Source organism: Nannobrachium achirus (assembly GCF_963921795.1).
Source record: "Nannobrachium achirus genome assembly, chromosome: 10".
Classification (NCBI taxonomy): Eukaryota; Metazoa; Chordata; class Actinopteri; order Myctophiformes; family Myctophidae; genus Nannobrachium; species Nannobrachium achirus.
The window spans coordinates 28411687-28435054 of NC_137819.1; the positions used below are offsets into that span (position 1 = coordinate 28411687).

A 23368-nucleotide genomic window follows, 5' to 3' on the forward strand; every position below is an offset into this window, starting at 1 on the left:
CATGCAAGGCACCAACCCTGCTCACCGGGAGCAACTAGGGGTTCAGTGTCTTGCCCAAGGACACTTCGTCATGTTGACAGGAAGAGCCGGGATTTGAACCTCTGACCCACCGATCATTGGCCAACCTGCTCTCTACCTCCAGAGCTACAGCCGGGTAGATAGGATGACGAGAGGGCAGAGGGGATTAAGGGGCACGAAGGGGGCATCGAGTATGTGGCGAGGGCTGCGGGGAACAAAGAGCGTGATATAGTGTACCAGTTAGGGGCATGAATCGATGAGGCGTGGTCTTCCCTCCTGAATGTAATGTTGTTCCAACTCCATTTAAACTGTCAAAGAGAGATATGGAAACTCCTTCCCTGCCAGCACCGCACCGGAGAGATAGAAAGACACCGGAGAGTGTGCATGTGTTTGTGTGTGTGTGTGAGAGAGAGAGAGAGAGAGAGAGAGAGAGGGAGACCACTCCTCGGTCACTCCGAGTTTAATCTGAGCTCAGTAGGGAAGTTATGATGCAGTCAGGACGGGGCGCAGCGGGCCTCGTCTAAAGCGTATCTCCCTGGGATGGACGGACAGACAGTTCGGACAGGAAGACGAGGCGAGGGGGACGAGAAGAAAGGCTGCGAAAGAAGGCTGGGGTTTAAAGGATTTCTCAACACAATGGACACCACCCCGCCGGGGGAAACGTGCTCCAATGAATGAGGCTGGGGAAAGACAAAGCCAGTAATAAGGTGGACATATGAGATATAGATAGCTGTGTGTGTAGAGAGGGAGAGAGAGAGAGAGAGAGAGAGAGAGAGAGAGAGAGAGAGAGAGAGAGAGAGAGATGGGGGCGGGGGTTTAAGATCACAGAACAAAAGGCTCCCAGGAGTAACCCCCGAGTACTGGCCTGGCTTTTTCTGCCTCATTTCCTTCATCCGTGTCCCCTCACCTCGGAGCCCCCCCTCTCTCCCTCTCAGTTTATGCTCTCTCCTTGGTGAGTGCACACACACACACACACTCACGCACGCACGGTTTCTCTAAGCTGTAACGTTTCTTTTTCTCAGGAGAAACACAAAGCATTACCTACAAAAGCCTTTGGTCTCATAGCTCCACACACACACACACACACACACACACACACACACACACACACACACACACACACACACACACACACACACACACACACACACACACACACACACACACACACACACACACACACACACACACACACACACACACACACACACACACACACAGGTCCCCGTCCTGTCCTCTGTTTGTTTACGTACTCCCTCCATAAAGCAGGGATTAATTTCTCAAAGCCGATTTGAGCTCCGGCACGCTTTGGCAAAGATCGCAGAGTAGAACTTTTGTGCTGGGGGAAGTTTCCCCTTCACAGCGGCTTAGAGGTGGACCGCTCTCTCCTCTTGTACACTTCCTTTAATCTTTACAAGGAGAGCGAGGCAGCGAGGGATAGAAGGAGGACAAGGATAGAGAAACAGAGAGAGAGAGAGAGAGAGAGAGAGAGAGAGAGAGAGAGAGAGAGAGAGAGAGAGAGAGAGAGAAAGAGCAAGGGCCCCTTCGACACATACATAGCTGAGAGTCACACATGGACGCTGCTCCTTTTTCTCTCCTCTGACATTTCTCTGTTGTTTTCTCCCCATTTTTATTTTATCTCATCACTTACACCCCCACACCCATCACCCAAGCTATTCAGATAGATTTATTCATTCTCTATTTATTTTCACGATGAGATTGTATCGCATATTGCCAAAGCAAGACAGATAACAGCGGCAATCACAGTAATAACAACAAGACAGAGGCAGATAGTGGCTTCTCTTCAGTCTTTTCACTGTTCCACTCCTTAATCCTTTGTAAATCAGTTTACTGCAGCGTTGATAGGCAGCGTTTCATATCGTCGCTGTCGGGCAGAGACCTTGCATCTCCACGTTTCATCATTTTATGTTTTTCACATAAAACGGAGGCCCTGTTTTATACTTGGTCGCATGACAGTGTTGCGTTAAAAGCAGCAGAAACGTCTGATCTACAAGCTCACAATGCATCAGAGAAGAGCTAATGGTCAAGACTGTATGTGGCTTTATGAACGGTGAGCAGGTCATTGTTGAAATACAATAAAATGGGTGATTATCATCACTGTCGGGCAGAAACTCCAATGTTCAAATTTGTATGTTTTTTTGTAAAGTAAAGCCCTGCTTAACCATACAAGACTCTCGCACAAAACTAGAGAAAATTGCAGATCTACAAGCACACAATGCGAGCCGTTGTGTGCTTGCGGATCGGCTACTTTCACTATTTTAAATAGTTTTTAAAATAACAAAAGTGGGAAGGTTTTGGACATGCAAGGTTTCCACCCGACAACAACGTTATACTGTACCCCTGAAGGACACTTATTACACGGCCACTGAGTAAGGCAATTAATATATTGACACAAAATGTAATTTAAAGGATTTAATTGCTTACGGTAAAAGAAAACATATAGATTATGCCAGGTGTGTCCAGGGCAACAGGCTGGCTCGCAGAACTCCTCTAGGAAGTGTTGATTAAATATTGATTCATATTTTGTTACGGCAAGGCATTGCTTATTTCTATACTCAAATATTTAGATATTCTTTAGTGTACCTTTTAGCTCTAAAATGACATCAGGTGTTCGTTAACATGGCTGCACAGCTGCACTGTTGAATACGGCAAATACCAAGCACAGAGGATTGATAGATTAATTGCTTGATGCAGGTGTGTTGCCTGCCTGCAGCCGTCTGTTATTGATAGCAGTGGTCATTATTGAAAAACAGGCCTCTGAATTCAGTGATTGACCAATCACAATCAAGCATTCAACTAAAAAAATTTAAAGTTCATGAATGATCCAATGAAAGGTTTTTAACAAGAGATTGTGACTAAAATAATAACTACATTGAATCCACAGGTTCATCTTTTCCTTTTCCTGGAAAGTAGCGGTTTTGGACATACAAGGTTTCTTCGCGGCAGGGACGATATCTCATCATATCTTTACCATGGGAGATATTACAGAGAATCTCTGCCTTAATAAAAATGCTGTCTCATGGTGAAGTGGTTTCAATGCATCAGATCGTTGCTTGATGTTATTGCTTCTCCTTTGCACATACTGTATGCCTCGATTTGCGGGCTGCAGTCAAATCAGTCAGTCTTAAGATTCAAGAGATCATCTGACTGCTGATCCAGTCAGTGACCTTCTCCCATTCAATCATAATATAATTTAGGGTTACATAACATACAGTACAGTACTTAAGAGCCACAAAATGACTACATCCTGTACTCTGGAGATGCATGTTGGAAACCGGCACTTCCAGCCTTAGACTCTTAACCTTAAACCTTCTTGGGATTGAGGTCATTTGCTACGTGACAGCTTGGTGGACAGCCTGATCATAAATGGCACTGAAACGAGTCAGGAGATGATTGATTCTTTCTATTGTGTGTGAAAAGACCGTAACCACTTTCAACATCTATTTTATAGCCAAAAATGTGTGTGTAAATATTGGAGGATATTATTATCCCAAAAATAGAATTCTGCCTGGAATTATGGAAAATAACTGTGTGGGAATCCCACCGTTTTCAAAAGAACCATCTGGCAAGACGATCCATTACATGAACACGAAATCAACAATTCATTAAATGGACATGCAATCAAGGAAAAAATCTATTTCAGTAATTTCTTTAGAGCAAACCAGCAAGGCCCCCCTCCAAATACTGCAAATATACTAGTTGTATTATATTAAGATTCAATCAGATTGATTATATTTACACTTTATTCATTAAAATAAGTTTGGGATAATACATTATCCACTATGTAATGTAATAATCCACTCCTACTGCAGGCCAGATGTGTTCAGAGCCCTGCTGAGGTGATGTTGACTACAGTGTGCAGGAGCAATGCCAGGTGCAAGCATGATGCTGCAGAGATGAAACTCATTAAGTCCTGCATTCCAATCCTAAACTCCAATAAAACTGTAATAAAAAGTATGGATTGGTGCTGTAACACAGTTAAAGGCAAACAAGAAATCTCATTCTCAGGTGTCTGTGTGTGGAAAGTGCGTGCACTCGGCTCCTGTGCACGCACGCACGCACACGCATGCACACACACACACACACACACACACACACACACACACACACACACACACACACACACACACACACACACACACACACACACACACACACAAGTAATATCGCAATATGCATGCACAAACTTATTATACACACAGAGCCATGCACATTAAGGCCACACACACGCGCACATAAACACACAATTGCAAGCCCGTACAATTGCCCACAGCAATCCCACGCAGTTCATTTGCATATGCAATAATTCGCTCACCGCTGGTCTGATGGTGGGCGTCTTGCTGTATAATAAACCAGTAAGTAATATAACCTCAGCCCCAGAGACAGCAGCTTAATAAGTTCACATGATAGATGATGGAGAAAGAGAGAGAGTTGGATGAGAGAGAGAGACAGACAGAGACAGATGGGGAGAGAGAGAGAAAGAGTGAGAGTGAGAGGTAGGGGGGGGAGAGAGAGAGAGAGAGAGAGAGAGAGATGCCCTGAACCTTAGAAGTAGGTTAGGAGATGTAATTGAAAGTGGAATTTGACTGTAAATGGATACAGGATAGCCTTATAATGCTGCACTGGATATAGGTAATACGTACAAGGGGAAGAGAGGTAGCCTTAAGGTTAGAAAAATGAGTTTATGATAAAAAGGTTGACCGGGCACCAAATCCCCCCGCTGGAAAGGAAGTTTGAGATAAACAGAAAATTGGAGGAATGGAGGCCTCCTTGTGCTTTAAGAATTCCCTCGAACCACTTATGCCTGACTTATACGTTGTGGTACGATGGTGTTTCGTGGCAACGGACGACCTACAAGAGATGTACAAATTATGCATATAGGCCTAGGCTATTTTTTGTTACTTTTCACTTTCTGTATAATGACAGGCAAAAAAAGAAAAAGGGATTCCAGGTTTAAAGGAAAATGTAGTCTTGGGCAAAGCACGTGGTCCTATATAATTTCTGCACACAATATGAGGCAAACAAGTGTAGTGTAGCAACGAGAAGCATTTGTGTAACTTAATGTGTATTTTCCACCTAGAAAAAAGTAATATATACTGGTTGCCTGCATGGGAACAGGGCCTGCCACAGAGGTGTCCGATCAGAACTCTGATAGGGATACAGTAGCTATCTATGAGTAATCCGAGTTTCCAGAAGCTATGAGTGACAGTCAGCAAGATATGGTGTGGGACTGACTTCCGTATTATGTGCCAAGAGGTTACCCTTGAAGATGGGTGGATGTAGGATGCTTACTATAAGCAAGTTGGAGATTCTCGAAGGTAGAGCCTTGGAGGTAGATGCTGAAGAACCCTGAGAATGAACAAGTGTTGGAGAGTCCTGGGAATTTGCAGGAAGTCACCACTTAAGTTCTATCATACTTTGTCGTGCAATGAATAGCAGAAATAGCCGTTCTACGTGATCACATGTTGTGAGCTTGGAGATCTGCCATTTCCGTTATTTTTGAACATTTTGAAAAATGTGGTAATTTTTCCTTATGATGACATGCTCAAGACAGGGGCACCAGGTCGAAAGTGGTTAAAAGGATGTTGATTTGAGGCATTATGTTTTGTCCCAAGGGGACTGCCCCATGGTTCCAACTCCCGTTGGTCTGAACACCATCGGCAGGTTAGCTACTCACCAGCGTTAGTTTTACTGAGGTTAGGGTTAAGGTTAGGTTTAGGTGGTCGGACCAAAAGCAGTTGGAACCAAGGACATGTTACCGTGTCCCAATTCCCCCCAATTCCTGCAGTGAACATGTGCTCAATGATTCAGTGCTGGATTCAGAAGTCAGAGGGTTGGTCAAAATCTGTAATTTTAATTCATTTTGGGAGCATGTTGGAGATAGTTCAGAGAGATTACCCATGAAATTACATATTAATCCCACAAGATTACCTTTCTCATTTTAACCATTAGCAGAGGCATCCAACTTAGAGGGCCATTACGTTAGCAGAGTATAAAGTCATATTACGATAGCTATTAACACTAATCCTCTTTGGATGCCGAGGGAAGAAAAAACAAACCCCGCTGAACACAAATTCTGAATGGAGTAACAACGCCAAGCGATCAATGGCTTCTATTGGAGATTTTTTTAATAACACATTTCAATATTGCAACAGCCATCAGGTTTTCTCTTCTAACAGGTAAAAATCATCAAAAAACTAACAAAAAAAAGAAAAACGATTTTTCTTTTTACGTTTTATATTCCAAACACCAGAGTTTCTTACCTATGGCCCTAAGTTGAAACAAATAAAACCCATACACAGTGAGCAGATATTATATTCAACACGGTTCTTCAAACAAATTATAAAAATAGATTTAGCATTTTCAAATACATATGTACAGTATTAAACATATATATCATAATGGTCACAGTAACAGAGAGAGGGGGCCGAGACAGAAATACAGTTTCATTGTTATAGTGACAGGGTCCAGAACGCAGTTCGTCTACGCCAAGTGCATATGGAAATCAGTAAGAGTGTGTGTGTGTGTGTGTGTGTGTGTGTGTGTGTGTGTGTGTGTGTGTGTGTGTGTGTGTGTGTGTGTGTGTGTGTGTGTGTGTGTGTGTGTGTATGGGGGAGGGGGAGGCTTTATAAAGGGATGATCAGAATGCATCTTTAGATAGCATCTATAGGACATCATATGGGTTATTACATTTTGATGCAATATAGTGAGAGAGAGATATAGTCAGAGAGGGAGAGACAGAGAGCAGAGAGAGAGCACAATCACAAATCATGTCTTTTTCCCAAACTAAATAACCTATTCCATCTGAATGTATTAAACAACATATTGTGAAGCTGTATGCGCATGGCAATCAGTTAAATCATGTCCTAAAAATGAAATGAAAACGGGTTACTAAAATTCATCGTGTGAAATAATGGGAAGGGCCCTGCACAAGGAAGCATTCTGGGATTTGTAGGAAAAAGGGAAATAAAACAGTATTGTGCAACCACATTTCATGGTCATGATACGTGACAAAAAAATAAATAAAATAAATAATCACCATATTCCAAGAGCAACAGAAAAACAACATCTATTTGACATTCTGTAATACTGCATCAATGGTGCAACACATATACAGTAACTGTACTGTTTATCCAGTATAGTCCGTATTGGACCAAAATATCATGTTCCACACTATTGTACAGTATAATCTATTCCAGTGTTCAAGATTCTGCAGATACTGTATGTATATGCATTTCAGAGCCCTCTGCAGACTTCCACCTGTTTCTGTACATGAATAAACAAATATTTCAAAACACAGGAAAGCACCCATGGTATGAAAAACCAAACAAATACAAGGGAGGATAAATGCAATTTCTTTTGCATCGTTTTTAAATACCAGATTAAATCAGACACTTTTAAACCTTGCCAAACTGTTTCTGAGGAGGAGCCCATGGTTAAGGGTCTGTGATCATAAATAATGTGAATAATTACGCTATACACCTCATATCTTTATCCTGCGTTATTGTGTGCAGTGTAATGGCCACAATAACGAGAGTACTTTTGGACAGATTATGTTAGCGAGACGCTACACAGTAATACAGATAACCTGGCTGAGGGATAAATTAGCCGTTATGAAACACAGAGGAGACACAAGGAGAGTAGCAAGGGAGAAAACAGAGCGAGGCCGACCATAAGAAAAACTGAAAAGTGCCTTGATATGAGTTCGCTAAACTAAGTGACGCATCAACCACATCATTCTGTGCCCGTTTGCTTTTCAATTCATAGCAGTAGTCTTCCAGCCTTCATTTCACCAATGTTAGCTCAAAAATCGTAAATCTGAAAGTAAATCATCGACCCTCACCACTGGTGTCATCACTTTCATAACTTAAGGTTCAAAGGCTGTGGTCCAGTGAGCAGTGAGTCCTCTCCTCAGAGCCGTTGTGAGTTCATGTTTACCAGTTGCACTGGAGGATAAGAGGAAGCCAGGCCTGATGGCCACGGATGACGCGAGGAATTCTGAGCCGCCGATCAATGTCCGACAACAAGCACACAAGACCATATAGGACCATAAGATAGCTAGAGAGATTTAGCCTTCTAAGGAGGGGTCATCGATATTTCTCTCTCTCCCCCCCCCCGATCTGAGGAAACCATGACCACACGGACAGCACAGTCTTTGTAATAGTGTCATAATAACGTCACCTTCACCAAGGGTTTTCATTCAAGTCTGAGATTCCTCATCACCCGTTTCAGGAGACAATGGGAATGAAGTTTTTCTGTTCCCCCATCACAAACCACACTTCAGCGAGTGGCACAGTAGACTACAGCAGTCCTGGTTTACCGCTGGCTTAAAGGGAAATTCTACCCACACATGTCTTTGTGCCTTCAAGCACTAATCCAGAGCCAGTCATCATTGTAGCTTACAGCGGTACCCTTGTACCTTTCCAGCAGCTCAGCAGGTGGGCTTCAGAGGAGAAAAAAAAAAAGCCAGTCCCTCTGTGGAAAGTCATTTCATTTCTCATCGAAGCGCTAATCCGGGACCAGCGACGGGGCTGGCATTTATTAAAGGTCAAAGTGCACACAGAGGTCACTAAAGGTTGTATGACATCACTCCTCCGCAAAAATCCCCAGTCAGTCGCGAAGAGAGAGAGGGGAATACCGCATGTCTGCATCCCAAAGGGACTTCAGAGGATAAGAAAAGGAAGGAAGGAATGGAAGGGAGGAGAGGGTTATGATGGAGGAGCGAGAGAAAGAGTGGAGTGGAGGAGTGTAGCAGTGATGTCGACGGATCTGCCGATCATTCCTTTAGTGTGGAAGACCTCTTCTCCTGCGTTCCTTCTGTCTGTCCGTCCGTCCGTCCGTCCGTCCGTTGGTCTGCACATCATGTACAGTACACTGTAAGTGTGTGCGTGTGTGTGTGTGTGTTAGACCTGTACACCGCGGCCGTGCATCTGTATGACCTGGGCTCTAAGGGTCTGGATGGCAGCCAGGATCAGCTTCTGGTGCTCCAGGGAAGTGATGCCGAGGCTCATGACGTCTCTGTGGAGACACGAATCATATATGTATCGTCTTTGTCGGGTGGAAAAGTCCAAAACTCGCCACTTTTTGTCAAATATGCAAATTATTAAATCATCAGTCTATCCTGTAACCCTTTATCTGAGAGAGAAGATCTTTACGGGAACTGAGAAAACAAACGAACTGATATTCCTGTTGATGGCCTGTGTATTTTCCCTGGCGACACAAAATAATTCTGAGCGTGATCGAAACATTGTCAGCAGGCATTTTGATTTATTAAAAATTACATTTCGCCGTACCCATGTGTGGGTCCTCACGAATGCTCATTGTAACATGGTACCGTTTCTGTGCTCTGTGTCTCAGAGGTGGGCAGTGGATAGCTCAAAAATGTATCACCAATGGCATCGGCAGGGATTACAAACTAACTTTCTGAAGGGGCACTGCTGTAGTTTCTATTAGCTAGAAATGCCCACTGGTGAGTACCGGCTGGTAAAACATTCAAGCTATCTATCCACATCCCGTCTGAGACAAAGGGCAAATGGACAGAAACGGCACCGTCTAAAATATAATGCCCATTAGCAAGAGCTGATCTATGGAGATAAATGTTGCAGTGTGTTAAAGAGTTCCTTTAAAACGTGTGAACTCAGTGAGAAAAGGACAAAAAGGTTTCATCACGACACTTCAGAGTTCCAAGCAAGTACAATCTCGGGGGGGAGATATACCGGTACAGCCCGGCATACAGACAGTGCTGATCAACTCCGTAATATGGAGCTTTAATATTTAATAACATTAATATTTAATATTATTACATTACATGTCTTATCTCAGACTTATTCATCCATGGTATTCAAATGTATTCCTGCAGCCCGTGCCTGTCTGTGTGAATCGAAAATACTTTATACGTTCGAATAGCGCGCGCGTGCGAGAGAGAGAGAGAGAGAGAGAGACAGGAACAGTAGCTAAATTAGCTAAAGGGTGAGAGAAGGACATGAAATGGGCTTGATTGATATACTGTACTTCAATGTGCATAGTGTTGTAGAGGGGCTATTTTTGTTGCGTGACAACAGCTATTATACACAACAAATTATAATGCAGAATTTACACTAACAGCAGACTTTAGTACAGGTATCTGCATTCTGACTGAGAAACTAGCAATGCTCAAAGTCAATAGAGAAGAGCGGCCACTGCTTTCCCCATTGAGGCAGGAGGGGGAGCTAGCAAAAAGCGAAGTGAAGAAAATACTTTTTGATCAAGATTTGAGCAACTACATGGCTTGATTCTCACCTAAAATGTATAAATCCTTTTAGCTAAAGACCAAAAACCCAAATTGGTGAAAATAGCCGCGTTGTGAGGTTGTAGATCGGCTATTTTCACTAATTCTTAAACATTTGTTTTCTAATTTATGGAATTGCTTTGATTTTCTGAAAGGTTTTTGAAATCCTCCCCGTCTCTGAGCTCCCCAGCCAAGCACAGCTGCTGGCTTTGATCTTCTCAGACCACTGGAGCTCTCACAGGAGCTCAACTTGCTTATTTATGAGGGTGTCACTCATAACCTTGGATATGCCCAATTGATTGCATTTTGCGAACGTATGCACTGTGGTCAGTGCTGCTGGCGTGAATTCAGCGTAAATCCGGCTCAACTCACTGTACGGTCATCCGCGCCACAGACTCCAGGTAGCAGTATCCAGCGGCGGTGAAGTTGTCCTTGTAGCGGCCCATGTCCACCGCGTCCAGCCACTCTCCCACCGAATTGAAGGCTGGGAACGAGGGAAGAGGCCTCTCTGATAGGGTGATGGATGAACTCAGTGTCCTGGAGGGGAAGAGCAAGAACCAGGGCATGGGGTGGAGAGAGGGAGAAGGTTAGGGGGGAGGAGAGAGAGGGAGAGAGAGAGAGAGAGATTAAAACAGACATGAACATTTAGTACATTTGATCAAGTGCTTGCCATTGTTTCCTTCCAGAAATGTCTTTTGAAAAAGCAATAAAATTCTCAATCAAAATCCAATATTTGGCAAAGACTATTTCCCCTGGGCAGAAGGCATATTTCAAAAACACCAGCATGTACTGTAACAATATAGTATGGCCCAAAGACTCGTATCCCTACGTGAACCTCAGCTGGCCTTGATTCAACCTTGGTGGCCCCTGTTAACTTATATCTGGCCTGTGGCTGCAGCCGCAAGCCCAACTTCTCTTTGTCATCGATCCCTCTTGCCGAGCTCCGTTTTTACCTGCGTGCCAGAGTGGAGGAACCGATGGCATCGGGTGAGCGGATACTCTTGCTGAGGGCTGAATGGATCTGGCTGAAGTTGGGCCTCTCCGTTCTCTCCTTCTGCCAGCAGTCCAGCATCAGCTGATGAAGATGGGGCGGGCAGTTCACCGGAGCCGGCAGCCGGAAACCATCTTCTATGGCCTTGATCACCTGCAGGAGAAGGAGGAGGAGGAGGGGGGGGGAGACAGGGTGTGTTTTGAGTTGACAGAGTTGATTTAGTCAACTAAAATGTATGGATGGCGTTGTAATGGCTATTTTTATGCTTGATTACATGCTGAAAATAGCTGATCTACAAGCTTGGAACGCAACCAAACATAAAATGACATTTTTCGTCATAGTTTCATTTATGTACATCTTTATAGGTCACCCATATCTGAATACACAATTCCGATCGGATCACTTGCAAATGACAGTGTGGACAGTGTGGTCCTAAAGATCATATTTGAGAAACAAAAGCCTATTACAGTAAGTAATCTTGTGATCTTTGAATATTTGAATATATCAGACTATTAAGACAAAGTACGCAATTCACAACTTGTCTTCCCTCCCTGGGGGTGAATGAAGGTTCCCTAAGGAAGCCGTTTCATTTCTGTGACGTGCAGCAGAGCACAAAGTGCGACGGGCTGTGAGACACGATGAGAAGATGTGTTGTGCAATGAAGCAATTTCACAACACAAGATTAATGGATGTATTCCTGCAACACATCAACACAATAAGAAGAGTACCTAAAGGGGAAATTGTTGAAGGCAAATTGTAATCTTTATCGTAATCTCTTGTGGATGCGGTTTTCCGAATTTGAATAATAAGAAAAAAGTTGAAAAGTAATCCATTAGCAATGAATGGAAATGATGTGAATCTGTACAAAAAACTACATCCTTGAAATCTGAAGAAAGAGGAAAAAGAGGTCTGTATTCAAATTCAAACTAGGACTTAATGTTTATATCAGTTGAGGGAAATGCATTTGTTTTTCACTGGATGTGACCTTGCTCATTATACTTCTATTATGCACTCTGGCAAATTGCATCTGCATTGCTGCGTCCTCATATTTTAGGGTAGGAGTGTTCTGAACTAAGTTTAATCAAATTCCAAGGTCGCCGTTCTGTAGCTGGACCTGATGTTGGCTTCAGCTACAAAACAACTGAGACTTGACTCCTTGCTCAATCGCGTTACATTAACAAGGTTGCTTGTATGAAATAAAATTCAACTGCTATAAGAACAAGAAAAGACAACACTGTTTGATGCTGAATGCAGCATTATATATTCGATCGGAACTTGAGTTTACAGTACCAAGAACTGCTTGCCATACATTTTATTGTCAAGAAAGTGATTTCTCTGCAAGACAGTGGATATGGTTATTAGATAACACATGGCAAAGCTGCGTGAATTCGACAACAGTCAAGGAAAAAGCTAAACAATACCAGCACCCCAATAACACCAAAGCCTTCACATAAAGCCTTTTCACAAGGTTGAAACAGAAAGGGTAAACTGACACCTTAAGAAGATGAATTATCTCGACGGAACAGTTTCTTTCCTCTGTGAAACAACGCTGCCCTCAAACAACACATAACCTGAAGATGTCCCTGTAGACTCTCAATGTTCCTTTTGCTCAGAGCATTGTTGTCCCCATTCAAAGACCATACACAATAACACTTCACAAGAGATATACCCTCAATACGTCTAGGCACACGCGGTTATGTCCTTCTGCTGAATTACTCCAAGAGTACAATCTCCTGGAAAACAGAACATGAAGTCAAAAGAATAATCAGGGGGGAATGCATCCATCACCAGACCTATTTCCTAAAATCCTCTCTCTACGTTTTTCTCTACGGTGTCCACCCTCCCCCCCTCCCTCCCTCCCTCCCTCCCTCCTACTGCACCTGAAGTTCCATTCCCAGAGAACAGCGCTCATAAAGTGCTTTTTCAGCTTTTGACATTTTCCATTTAATCAAAGCTGGGAGGTAAAGGGTACGTTGGATCACAGGTGGGCTGGCGGTGCCTGCCAACTGAACTGCTGTTATGATATTATGTATCCATTAAAAATGAATTAATATCCCAGGTGCTCTACAAGTGGGACCTTTGGCCTCTCGTTTGAAAAGTTTGGTAAATGTGAACCGGAGGGGGCAGAAAGTTTCTGATGATTTGGTCATGTCTACCAAAATAAGGATGCTAAGGGGACTGCCCCATAGGTCGAACTCCCGTTGGGTCGAACCTAATGACATGTTACCGGATGCTAAAGAAAGAAAGCTACTTGCACTCATGCCTGTGACGCAAGAGACACATTTTCCACGTTCAGTTTATTAATGGAACCTGCTAATCCATTTCATTTGAACAGTACAACCTCTCTGCATGAATGATGGCCGTTAGAATACGCTGGGTGTAATTTTAGACAGCATTGACATGACCAAGCGGGAAGGCTTAATGAACTGTGTGAACTTTTAACATCATCACTATCTACTTTAATACTTTTTTAATGGCCACTGTCTTCCCAGACTACGATCAAAAGAAAAAAGCCTAGAAAAAAAAGAATCTGCGCTCTCTTCCACCGCAGCCTAATATAATGCTTTTCAACTTCACGTATTAAGTTCCCCTTCCCTTGAAAACTAAATGTAAAACAACCCTTTTCAAGGACAAGGAGTTGACCATAGGAATATGAAATGCCTGGCCACCCCATGTTGCTAATAATAGGTTTTCACCCTAAACCTGGCAGTGCCCTATCGACTAAATGATCTCTGCGGACCTCAAATAGCAACACTTTACATTTCCTGAAAGAGATGGAATTATCTGCAAGGATTTGGACTCTTTTAAGAGGACACTGCTGCTGGGGGAGAAGCAAGGACCAATAGAAAAGGGGACAATCTATCTTTAAGAGAAACAGGATTGGTCATGGAGCTGATGTGGACTTAAAGAGGAGACTTAGGCCCCGCCGAAGCTTATAAGAGGCACCGTGACTTGGCTTTCTTTTAATAAGATCCCAGCCGGGGCCATGGACACAGAGTTCACAGAGATGGAGAGAGGGATGCCTGCCACAGAGAACGGCAGTACGGCACAGAGAGGGAGGCAAAAAGCCACATTCTGAAAGAGCAAAGATGAAATAAAGAGAGAGAAGCGAGGCATAAGAGAGAAGGTAGAGACACGCACACGCGCACACACACACACACACACACACACACACACACGCGCGCGCGCGCACGCACACACACACACACACACACACACACGCACTTACATCCTGGTTGCCCATATCCCAGTATGGTCTCTCGCCGTAGGACATGACCTCCCACATGACGATGCCAAAACTCCAGACATCCGAGGCTGAGGAGAAGCGATGGTACTGGATGGCCTCTGGAGCCGTCCACAGCACCACACTCTTCCCTCCATGCTGGGGAGGGAGGGAGAGGGAGGGAGGGAGGGAGGGAGGGAGGGAGAGAGAGAGAGAGATGGAGAGAGAGAGAGAGAGAGAGGGGTGGGGGGGGGGTCATACTGTAAAACATTGCTTTGATTTTTCTATCTCTTACTTTGACTTATTAAAACATTTTCTCACGCATCAAAAGAAACTTGGGAGGCCTGAATGCTTAACGTCTTCAGCAGAGACATCAAACAAGCGCACCCAGCCAACCCCCCCCCCCCCCCAAAAAAAAGAGACACTTCCTTTAATAAAGGCTGGCCTGCATTAAGACTGGCAAATAACAAATTATGCTGCTGAATTACATTCTTTTTTTTCAGCCTGGGAGCTAGTGATGCGTTTTCCTGATCCAAGCTCATTAAAATAAACTTTTTTTTAATCACTTTTGTCATGTGCAGAATGATCAAATGTATTATACATAGTTTCAGAAAACAGGATATAAAATATGAAAAAGTCAGGAACCTTCCTCAAAAATAAGTTCGAGTTGAATCGCCAAACAAAACAGCTACTGTTAATACCCGCAAATCAGATGTCACATGCACGCTAATGTCTGACTCAAAAGGCTGCCACTACTGAGTATTACCATATCGCCATTGTCGGGTCCAAAACCTTCCTTTTTTTGTTCATTTTAAAAACGATTAAAAAAATAGTGAAAATAGCCGTTTACTGTCAATATTCCAGGATGACCTCCCACTTGGGTAATGACGCCCCCTGGCGATCATTCAGAGAAACTACTTCAGCTCCCGTACTAACGTAGGTAGGAAGGGCCTGTCACTCAAACCGGAGTGACCCGCCTCCAGGCTATATAAGCCCCCAGGGGCGGAAGTAACATCCTCTTTTCACTCTCTGCGATATCACATTCAGAAACCGACGGTTTTCTTTTCTATAACAAAGAAGTTTACCGCTTGTTCAGGCTTCTGCCCGAACCAAGCGTGGCCTAGCTTTAGCCGTTAGCTTGTTAGCTCGTCAGCTTCCTTTGTTAACGTTAGCTACAATGCTTCGCTATGAACCCTCTTGCTTTCTGCCGAGGGAATGTATGTTTGTTCTGCTGTTAGCTTGTTAAGGCCTCTGCCTGAACCAAGCGTGGCCTAGCATTAGCCGTTAGCTCGTTGCTCGACAGCTTCCTTGTTAACGTTAGCTACATGTTTCGCTATGGTCCCTCTTGCCTTTCTGCCGAGGGAATGTATGTTTCTGCCTGAACCAAGTTTGGCCTAGCTTTAGCCGTTAGCTCGTTGCTCGACAGCTTCCTTGTTAACGTTAACTACACTGCTTCGCTATGGTACATCGGTTCCACCTGGCTAGGGCAGGCCTCGGAGCCTGCGCTCCACCAGGAGGGCTTAACGCTCTGGATCCTACAGCCCAGGCTGTCCGCCCCAGGCGGCCCGCACCGATAGTCAAGGTGCGGCGCTGCCGTCCGGGGCACCGCTTGTTCAGCAGCGCGCCTTGGTCAAGATGGCGCCAAGCGACGTGAGACACCGCCTGCCGTGCAGCCGACCGCAGCTAGCTCCACTGTCACTGGAGCTGGCGGGTCTGGCGGAGTTACCCGCACCGATAGTCAAGGTGCGGCGCTGCCGTCCGGGGCACCGCTTGTTCAGCAGCGCGCCTTGGTCAAGATGGCGCCAAGCGACGTGAGACACCGCCTGCCGTGCTAAAGCGCTACAATCCTCATGGAAGTTACACAAGCACAATCTTTTCTGGGTTCTGTCAGACCCCAGTATAGAGTGGTGGGCACGACGTTTATTTTCTGTACCCCGCGTCGGGGAAATGAAAATGAGAATGTCGATGTATATGCCTCCTGTGTCCCAGATAGATCTGTTGAAAGAACAAAGTCTGTTTCTGTCCAACTCTATTGCACCAGCACAGATGACTCCATCTTGCATGACTCCTGTAAAAGTGTTGAAAGTCCTGTCAGGACTTTTTAATCAATCAGGGGTTTTATCAGCAACCAGTATTGTTAATGTCAAACATTTATATGGTTCCTCTTGCACGCGAGGGGAATATCCCTCGCGTGAACAATGCAATGAATTTAACGATGAGTCACTAATTCTGTCGGCCTACTATGAGCCCTCGTCATGGGACAAGCATGAAGGCCATAGCGCAGGTATTAAACGTAAAAGTTCCTCCCCTGTCAGGGGAGAATGCTTTAGTTGCGGACATTGTAGAGGGGGATTGTGTTGGGGCAGGGGTCCGTGGTGTCACCCGGTTCCCCTCCCCCCAAACGAGGACGTTTATTTTCCCCGCGTCGGGGAAATAAAAATGAGAATGTCAATGAATATGCCTCTTGTGTCCCAGATAAATCTGTTGAAAGAACAAAGTCTGTTTCTGTCCAACTCTATTGCGCAGACGACTCCATCTTGCATGCCTCCTGTAAAATTGATGTAGTCCTGTCAGGACTCCTTTGTCAATCACAGGTTTTGTCTGCAACCAGTAATGTTATGTCAAACATTTAGATGGTTCCCCTTACACGCGAGGAGAATATCCCTCGCGTGGTTAATGCAATGAATTAACAATGAGTCACAAAATTCTGCCGGCCTACTAATGAGCCCTAGTCAAGGGACAAACATAAAGGCCTTCCCCGCGTCGGGGAAATGAAGATGTCAATGTATATGCCTCTTGTGTCCCAGATAAATCTGTTGAAAGAACAAGTCTGTTTCTGTCCAACTCTATTGCACAGACGACTCCATCTTGCATGCCTCCTGTAAAATTGATGTAGTCCTGTCAGGACTCTGTAGTCAATCACAGGTTTTTATCAGCAACCAGTAATGTTATGTCAAACATTTAGATGGTTCCCCTTACACGCGAGGAGAATATCCCTCGCGTGGTCAATGCAATGAATTAACAATGAGTCACAAAATTCTGCCGGCCTACTAATGAGCCCTCGTCAAGGGCCAACATAAAGGCCTTAGGACAGGGGCTAAGATAAATGCATCAGCAACCAGTAATGTTAATGTCAAACAATTATGTGGTTCCTCAAGCGCGCGAGTGGAATATCCCTCGCGTCGACAATATGACTCCTTTATGCATGCCTCCTGTAAGAATGATGGAGTCCCGTCAGGACTCCTTAATCAATCACAGGTTTTATCAGCAACCAGTAATGTTAACGTCAAACAATTATGTGGTTCCTCATGCGCGCGAGTGGGCTTTCCCTCGCGTGAGCAATGCTATGAATTTAACTTTGAGTCAGAAATTCTGTCGGCCTACTATGAGCCCGAGTCAAGGGACAAGCATAAAGGCCTTAGAGCAGGTATTAAACGTAAAAGTTCCTCTCCTGTCAGGGGAGAATGCTTTAGTTGTGGGCGAGTCTGTTTATCAGTCGAATCGCTTTGCTCTTCCTGTTGCTCTATCGAGCGAAAACCGAACGCTTCCGGTTTCACCGGATACGGATTCGCTAGCTCCCCGCTTCCGGTCCGGCCGCAAAAAAAGCTCCGCTAGTCAAGCGGTACAATCAGAAGGTGTTCCCGCCTTGCGGCCTATTGAACCCCTGCGCTCCGCATCCGGGTGTTCCGGATACGGATACGCAGGTTCCCCACTTCCGGTCCGGCCGCCAAAAGCTCCGCCGTCACGGAAGCACAGTGGTGGGGTTTCTCTCGCTCAAAACACGCTAGCACGCTGCGCGCGCCAGTGGAAGTTATGCAACCCGAGCCATTGGGTATTTCGAACGATAACCAGGGGTTACAGTTCGCAGACATACCCCCGCTTTCGAGCAGGGTTATTCATACCAGGGCGCGTGGTTTAAAAGCAAAATCTTTTGAGAGAAGAGATCAGCTCCTTGCTAAGCAAGGGTGCTATAGTGGAGCTGGACAGGACCCAATCCCGCATGGGATTTTGGAGCCGTTATTTCCTGGTGCACAAAAAGGGGGGGGGGCTACGTCCCATCCTGGACCTAAAGGCACTAAACGTGTACCTGAAGAAATACGTTTTCAGGATGCTAACTGTACCCACCATGTTACGGTCGGTCAGGCAAGGGGATTTCCACTGTTCAGTGGATCTGAAGGATGCTTATCAGCACGTCCAGATTTATCCCCCACACAGGAAATTCCTACGGTTCGCCTTCGAGGGTCGCCTGTACGAGTATACAGTACTCCCTTTCGGTCTGTCACTGAGCCCGAGGGTTTTCGTGAAAGTGACCGAAGCAGCCATCGCCCCGCTGAGACAGCAGGGCGTCAGGTTGGCGACGTACTTCGACGATTGGATGATTTCAGCGAGCTCCGCCCACGAAGTGGCGCGTCACACACAAGTGGTTTTGGCTCACCTGAAGGCCTTAGGTTTCATAGTCAACCACGGCAAGAGCATGCTGACTCCAGCAAGTCGTCTTACATTCATTGGGGTCCTTCTGGACTCATCCGACATGTCGGCCCGTCTCTCAGAGGAGAGGGTGGACAGGTTTCGGGAATGTCTCGACTCCTTTCAAGTGGGCCAGGAGGTCACTTACAGGAGTTGCATGGTACTGACGGGAATGATGGCTTCCGCAGTACATCTGTTGCGTTTGGGCAGGTTTCATATGAGACCTTTTCAAAGATGGATGTTATCCCTCGGGATCCCGCCCTCCTTGAAGTACAAGAAGGTTACGGTTTCCCCTTCCTGCGCGATCGCCCTGTCTCCGTGGCTGGTGGAGGGGTTCCTCACCAGCGGAGTCTCGATTGGCGAGGTGGTTTCCCGCAAGTCGATCACGACAGACGCCAGTCTCAGTGGATGGGGAGCCACTTTCGAGGGGCGCACAGCGCAGGGGCTTTGGCCTCTGGAGATGAGGGGTCGTCACATCAACTATTTGGAGTTGATGGCTATACTCCTGGCGCTCAAGCATTTCGAGCCTTGGATTTTGCATTGTCACGTCCTGGTCAGGACAGACAATACGACGGCCATGTTTTATGTCAACAAACAGGGGGGCCTGTCGTCGTTGCCACTGGACCGTCTGGCTCGAGAATTGACGGTTTGGTGCTTGTCGCGCCTCAAGTCGATCAGGGCCTTACATGTCCCAGGTCTCCTCAACAGCGGAGCAGATCTCCTGTCCAGGGGAGGTTCTCGCTACGAGGATTGGTCTCTCCACCCCAGGGTGGCGAGCCAGATTTTTCGCAAGTTCGGTCAGCCAGTGGCGGACCTGTTTGCGTCAGCGGAGAATACGAAGTGTCCGTTGTTCTTCGCGATGAAGGGCAGTCCTCCCTTGGGGTTGGACGCCTTAGCGCACACGTGGCCGAGAGGTCTACTGTACGCGTTTCCCCCCTTCGACTTAATCCGACCCACTCTGGAGAGAGTCAGGAGGTTCGGTCTGGAGATGCTCCTGGTGGCTCCCTACAAGGGCACGTGGAGGTCGGCGATCGCCCCTCTCCTTTGCGAACCGGGTTGGCAGCTGCCTCAGTGCAGGGATCTGTTGAGTCAGGCCAGGGGGGAGATCTTCCACCAAGACCTGCAGGTCCTAGACCTGTGGGTTTGGCACGTGAAAGGTTAAACCTGCTGGCGGCTGGTTTTTCTTCTGAAGTGGTTGCTACCATTCAGAGTGCTAAGGCGCCTTCTACGAGGGCGTCTTATGATGGAAGGTGGAATGCCTTTGAGGACTGGTGTGAGTCGCGTGTTCCACCGGTGGTGGCCCATGTGGCGTCAGCCCAGGAAATTCTGGAATTTGTGCAGGACCGCTTGAGAAGTGGTCTTGCATTTTCTACCCTTAGGGGGTATTTGGCGGCTATTAATGCCTGTCACCTGGGGGTGGCGGGCAAGGCACCTTCTAAAGTCCCGGAGGTCATCAAGTTCATGCAAGGAGTTGAACGTTTGAGGCCGGTGACTAGGTCTTTGTTCCCAGTTTGGGATCTGCAGGTGGTTCTAGGGGGCCTATGTCGGGCTCCCTTTGAGCCGCTTGTAGGGATGCCTTTGAAACTTTTGAGTTTCAAGACGGCTCTTTTGCTGGCTTTGGCCACGGCTAAAAGAGTTGGTGACCTGCAAGCTCTCTCGGTGTCTGCGGAGTGCATGCAGTTTATGAACAATGATCTCAAGGTGTTGCTCAAGCCTCATCTTAAGTTTGTTCCTAAGAACATGGTGGTTCCTAAGGAGCCTGTTGTTCTTATGGCTTTTCATCCTCCTCCGTTTGTCTCGGTGGAGGATGAACGGCTGAATTGCCTTTGTCCTGTCAGGGCATTGAAGGCCTACTGTGACAGGACTGCTGGTTCTAGAGCTTCTTCTCAGCTCTTCGTGGAAATGGGCAATGTTCTTGTCAGAAAGCCGGTGTCTAGACCCACTCTTTCGAGGTGGATTGTGGATGCTATTAGGCTGGCTTACTCTAGTGCGGGTGTGGAAGTGCCGGCGGCACTTAAAGCCCATAGCACTAGAGGTGTGGCTACTTCGTGGGCACTGGCAAAGGGAGTCTCCGTTCAGGAGATTGGTGTTTCGGCGAATTGGTCTTCGCCTTCTACCTTTGCAGCCTACTATCACCTGGATATCGAATCCTCTTCGCTAGCGCATTCGGTTCTGGGTGCAGTTGCCTCCTCTACATCATAGAGGAGTCGGATCTTCCCCTCCCACAGGTGGGCATGTAGCCACCTGGGGTATTTTGGGGGGGACCCTGTGTTTTCCTTATATAGTGTGTCTTACTTATAAGGCGGACTTGTCCTTTTCATTTAGTTGAATGAGGCGGACTTCGGTCTATCAGGGTCTCTCCTTATTTTCTCATGCCTTCACACCCAGGTCCGGTGGGCCTGGGACCTTCTGGGTGATGGGTCACGCCCGTTTGGGCTGTGCTCACCCGTATGAGGGGTGTGTGGGGGTATGAGAGTAGGTTGTGGCTTAGAGGGGAGTTTAAGAATCCCAAGTGGGAGGTCATCCTGGAATATTGACAGTAAACGGTAGGTTCCGTACGGAACCATTGTTTACTTAGATATGGAAGGATGACCTCCCACGTAATGCCCCTCTGTTTCACTGAATGTGGCAGAGAGTGGTATTAAGAGGATGTTACTTCCGCCTCCGGGGGCTTATATAGCCTGGAGGCGGGTCACTCCGGTTTGAGTGACAGGCCCTTCCTACCTACGTTAGTACGGGAGCTGAAGTAGTTTCTCTGAATGATCGCCAGGGGGCGTCATTACCCAAGTGGGAGGTCATCCTTCCATATCTAAGTAAACAATGGTTCCGTACGGAACCTACCGTTCTACAAGCGTGCTTGTAGATCTGCTATTTCCACTACTTTTGTGTGAAACTTTTGTATGATAACGTAGGGCTTTAACGAAAAGAAAAAAAAAAAAAAAAACATACATTATTTGAAAATTGGCGCTGCGAGGCCTCTGCCGGACAGCTAGTGACCTTATCCTACCCTTACCAGTGAGGTGTAGATGGCTTCTATCTTGTCATCCTGCAGGGGTCTGAAGCCTGACACCTTGCAGCCCAGATTGGAGTTTACAAGCACCTGGAGTGTGAGGAAGCAACAGGGTAGATTAGGAGGGGGACCCTGCCCACACACACATACAGTACATAGTGTGCACTGTATGTACGTATGTACTACAAACACATCTAAAAGTGGAGGGTGGCAAACGGTTTAAACATCATTGTCTAACTCAGTGGTTCTCAAATACAGGTGCGTAGACCTACCCCATCCTATTCAGCACAGTTAACACAGGAGGTCGATTTATTCCTTGAATTCACAAAGATGTTTTAGTTTTTGTTGCATTTCTAAGCCAATAATTTGATCAGATTTAGCTACTACATTTTGTGAACTTCCCGTCCAAGCGGGTGATATTTCTAATGTGATTAATCCGTTCTCAGATCCTCTATTAACGGCTAGGTTTGCCCTCATGCTCATTTCAGCTCAGCTGGAGAGCCTATTTCAATCAATTGCTTGGTCAGAAGAACTACCTAAATATTTCACTCCACTTATTATTTCACTCCACTTGTGTATTTTTACTTATTTTTGGGGAACTCCTCTGAGTACCACCAGAGCAGGGGCGTCAATTGGGTATGGCAGGGGTATGCAGCTGCCATACCCTGGGTCCAGGGGGGGAAATAAAAGTTACTTTTAAATATAAATCCATGAATGTCTCTTTGTCTATCTGTTCTGGTTATTATGTTGTTAAATTACAGTAAAATAACTACAAATGCAAAATTTAACAAAATGGTAGAAAAAAAAGGTATAATAATTATGTTCTCCACACTTGTATTCTCCCCATCTTGACAGAATATTCCCAGGTTCCGCAAGTCAGCTACACAAGTCAGCTGCACATAGAATGTACTTCTTAAAATAAATGTATCATGCCTGTTGCTAAGGTATGGCAACATGACTGGTGTCTTACACCAGTCATGTTGCCATACCTTAGCTTTTTCTGAACTAATGCCACTGCACCAGAGGGGGGCCCATGTACCACCAGTGGTACACATACCACAGGTTGAGAACCACTGATCTAACTAACTGTCAACGCAATAGTAGTTTTGATAGCTTTCCAAAAGCTGTCCCTGGGTTTTTTAAGCAATCAAAGAGCACAGGGTGATGCCAGCATCTGGACGTGGATGGAGCTTTTTGTTGGGGGAGGTTAGGGCAAAGCAATGATGCAGAACAGAAGAATAACCAGATTGTTCATGAAAATGTTTTGCGTTTGTCCTTTGAGGCGAAAGAAAACTGGGCACACTGACAAGCACGAATAACACATTTTCAGCACACTGATTTATGCCTACACAGATTGACAAATACAAACCA

General features: G+C 45.8%; 1 protein-coding gene across 1 annotated transcript in view; it reads right to left on the minus strand.

Moving 5' to 3' along the window:
* Positions 1-8942: 8942 nt before the first annotated feature.
* The window catches only part of epha10 (EPH receptor A10), a gene marked incomplete at both ends in the record, with an annotated part of 227807 nt that continues 213381 nt past the window's right edge, over positions 8943-23368 (minus strand). The window contains 5 exons of the mRNA XM_080735073.1: positions 8943-9057; positions 10679-10843; positions 11260-11450; positions 14527-14679; positions 22001-22087. Coding sequence (XP_080591199.1) covers positions 8943-9057; positions 10679-10843; positions 11260-11450; positions 14527-14679; positions 22001-22087 — 711 coding nt within the window. The remainder of the gene's footprint in view (positions 9058-10678; positions 10844-11259; positions 11451-14526; positions 14680-22000; positions 22088-23368) is intronic.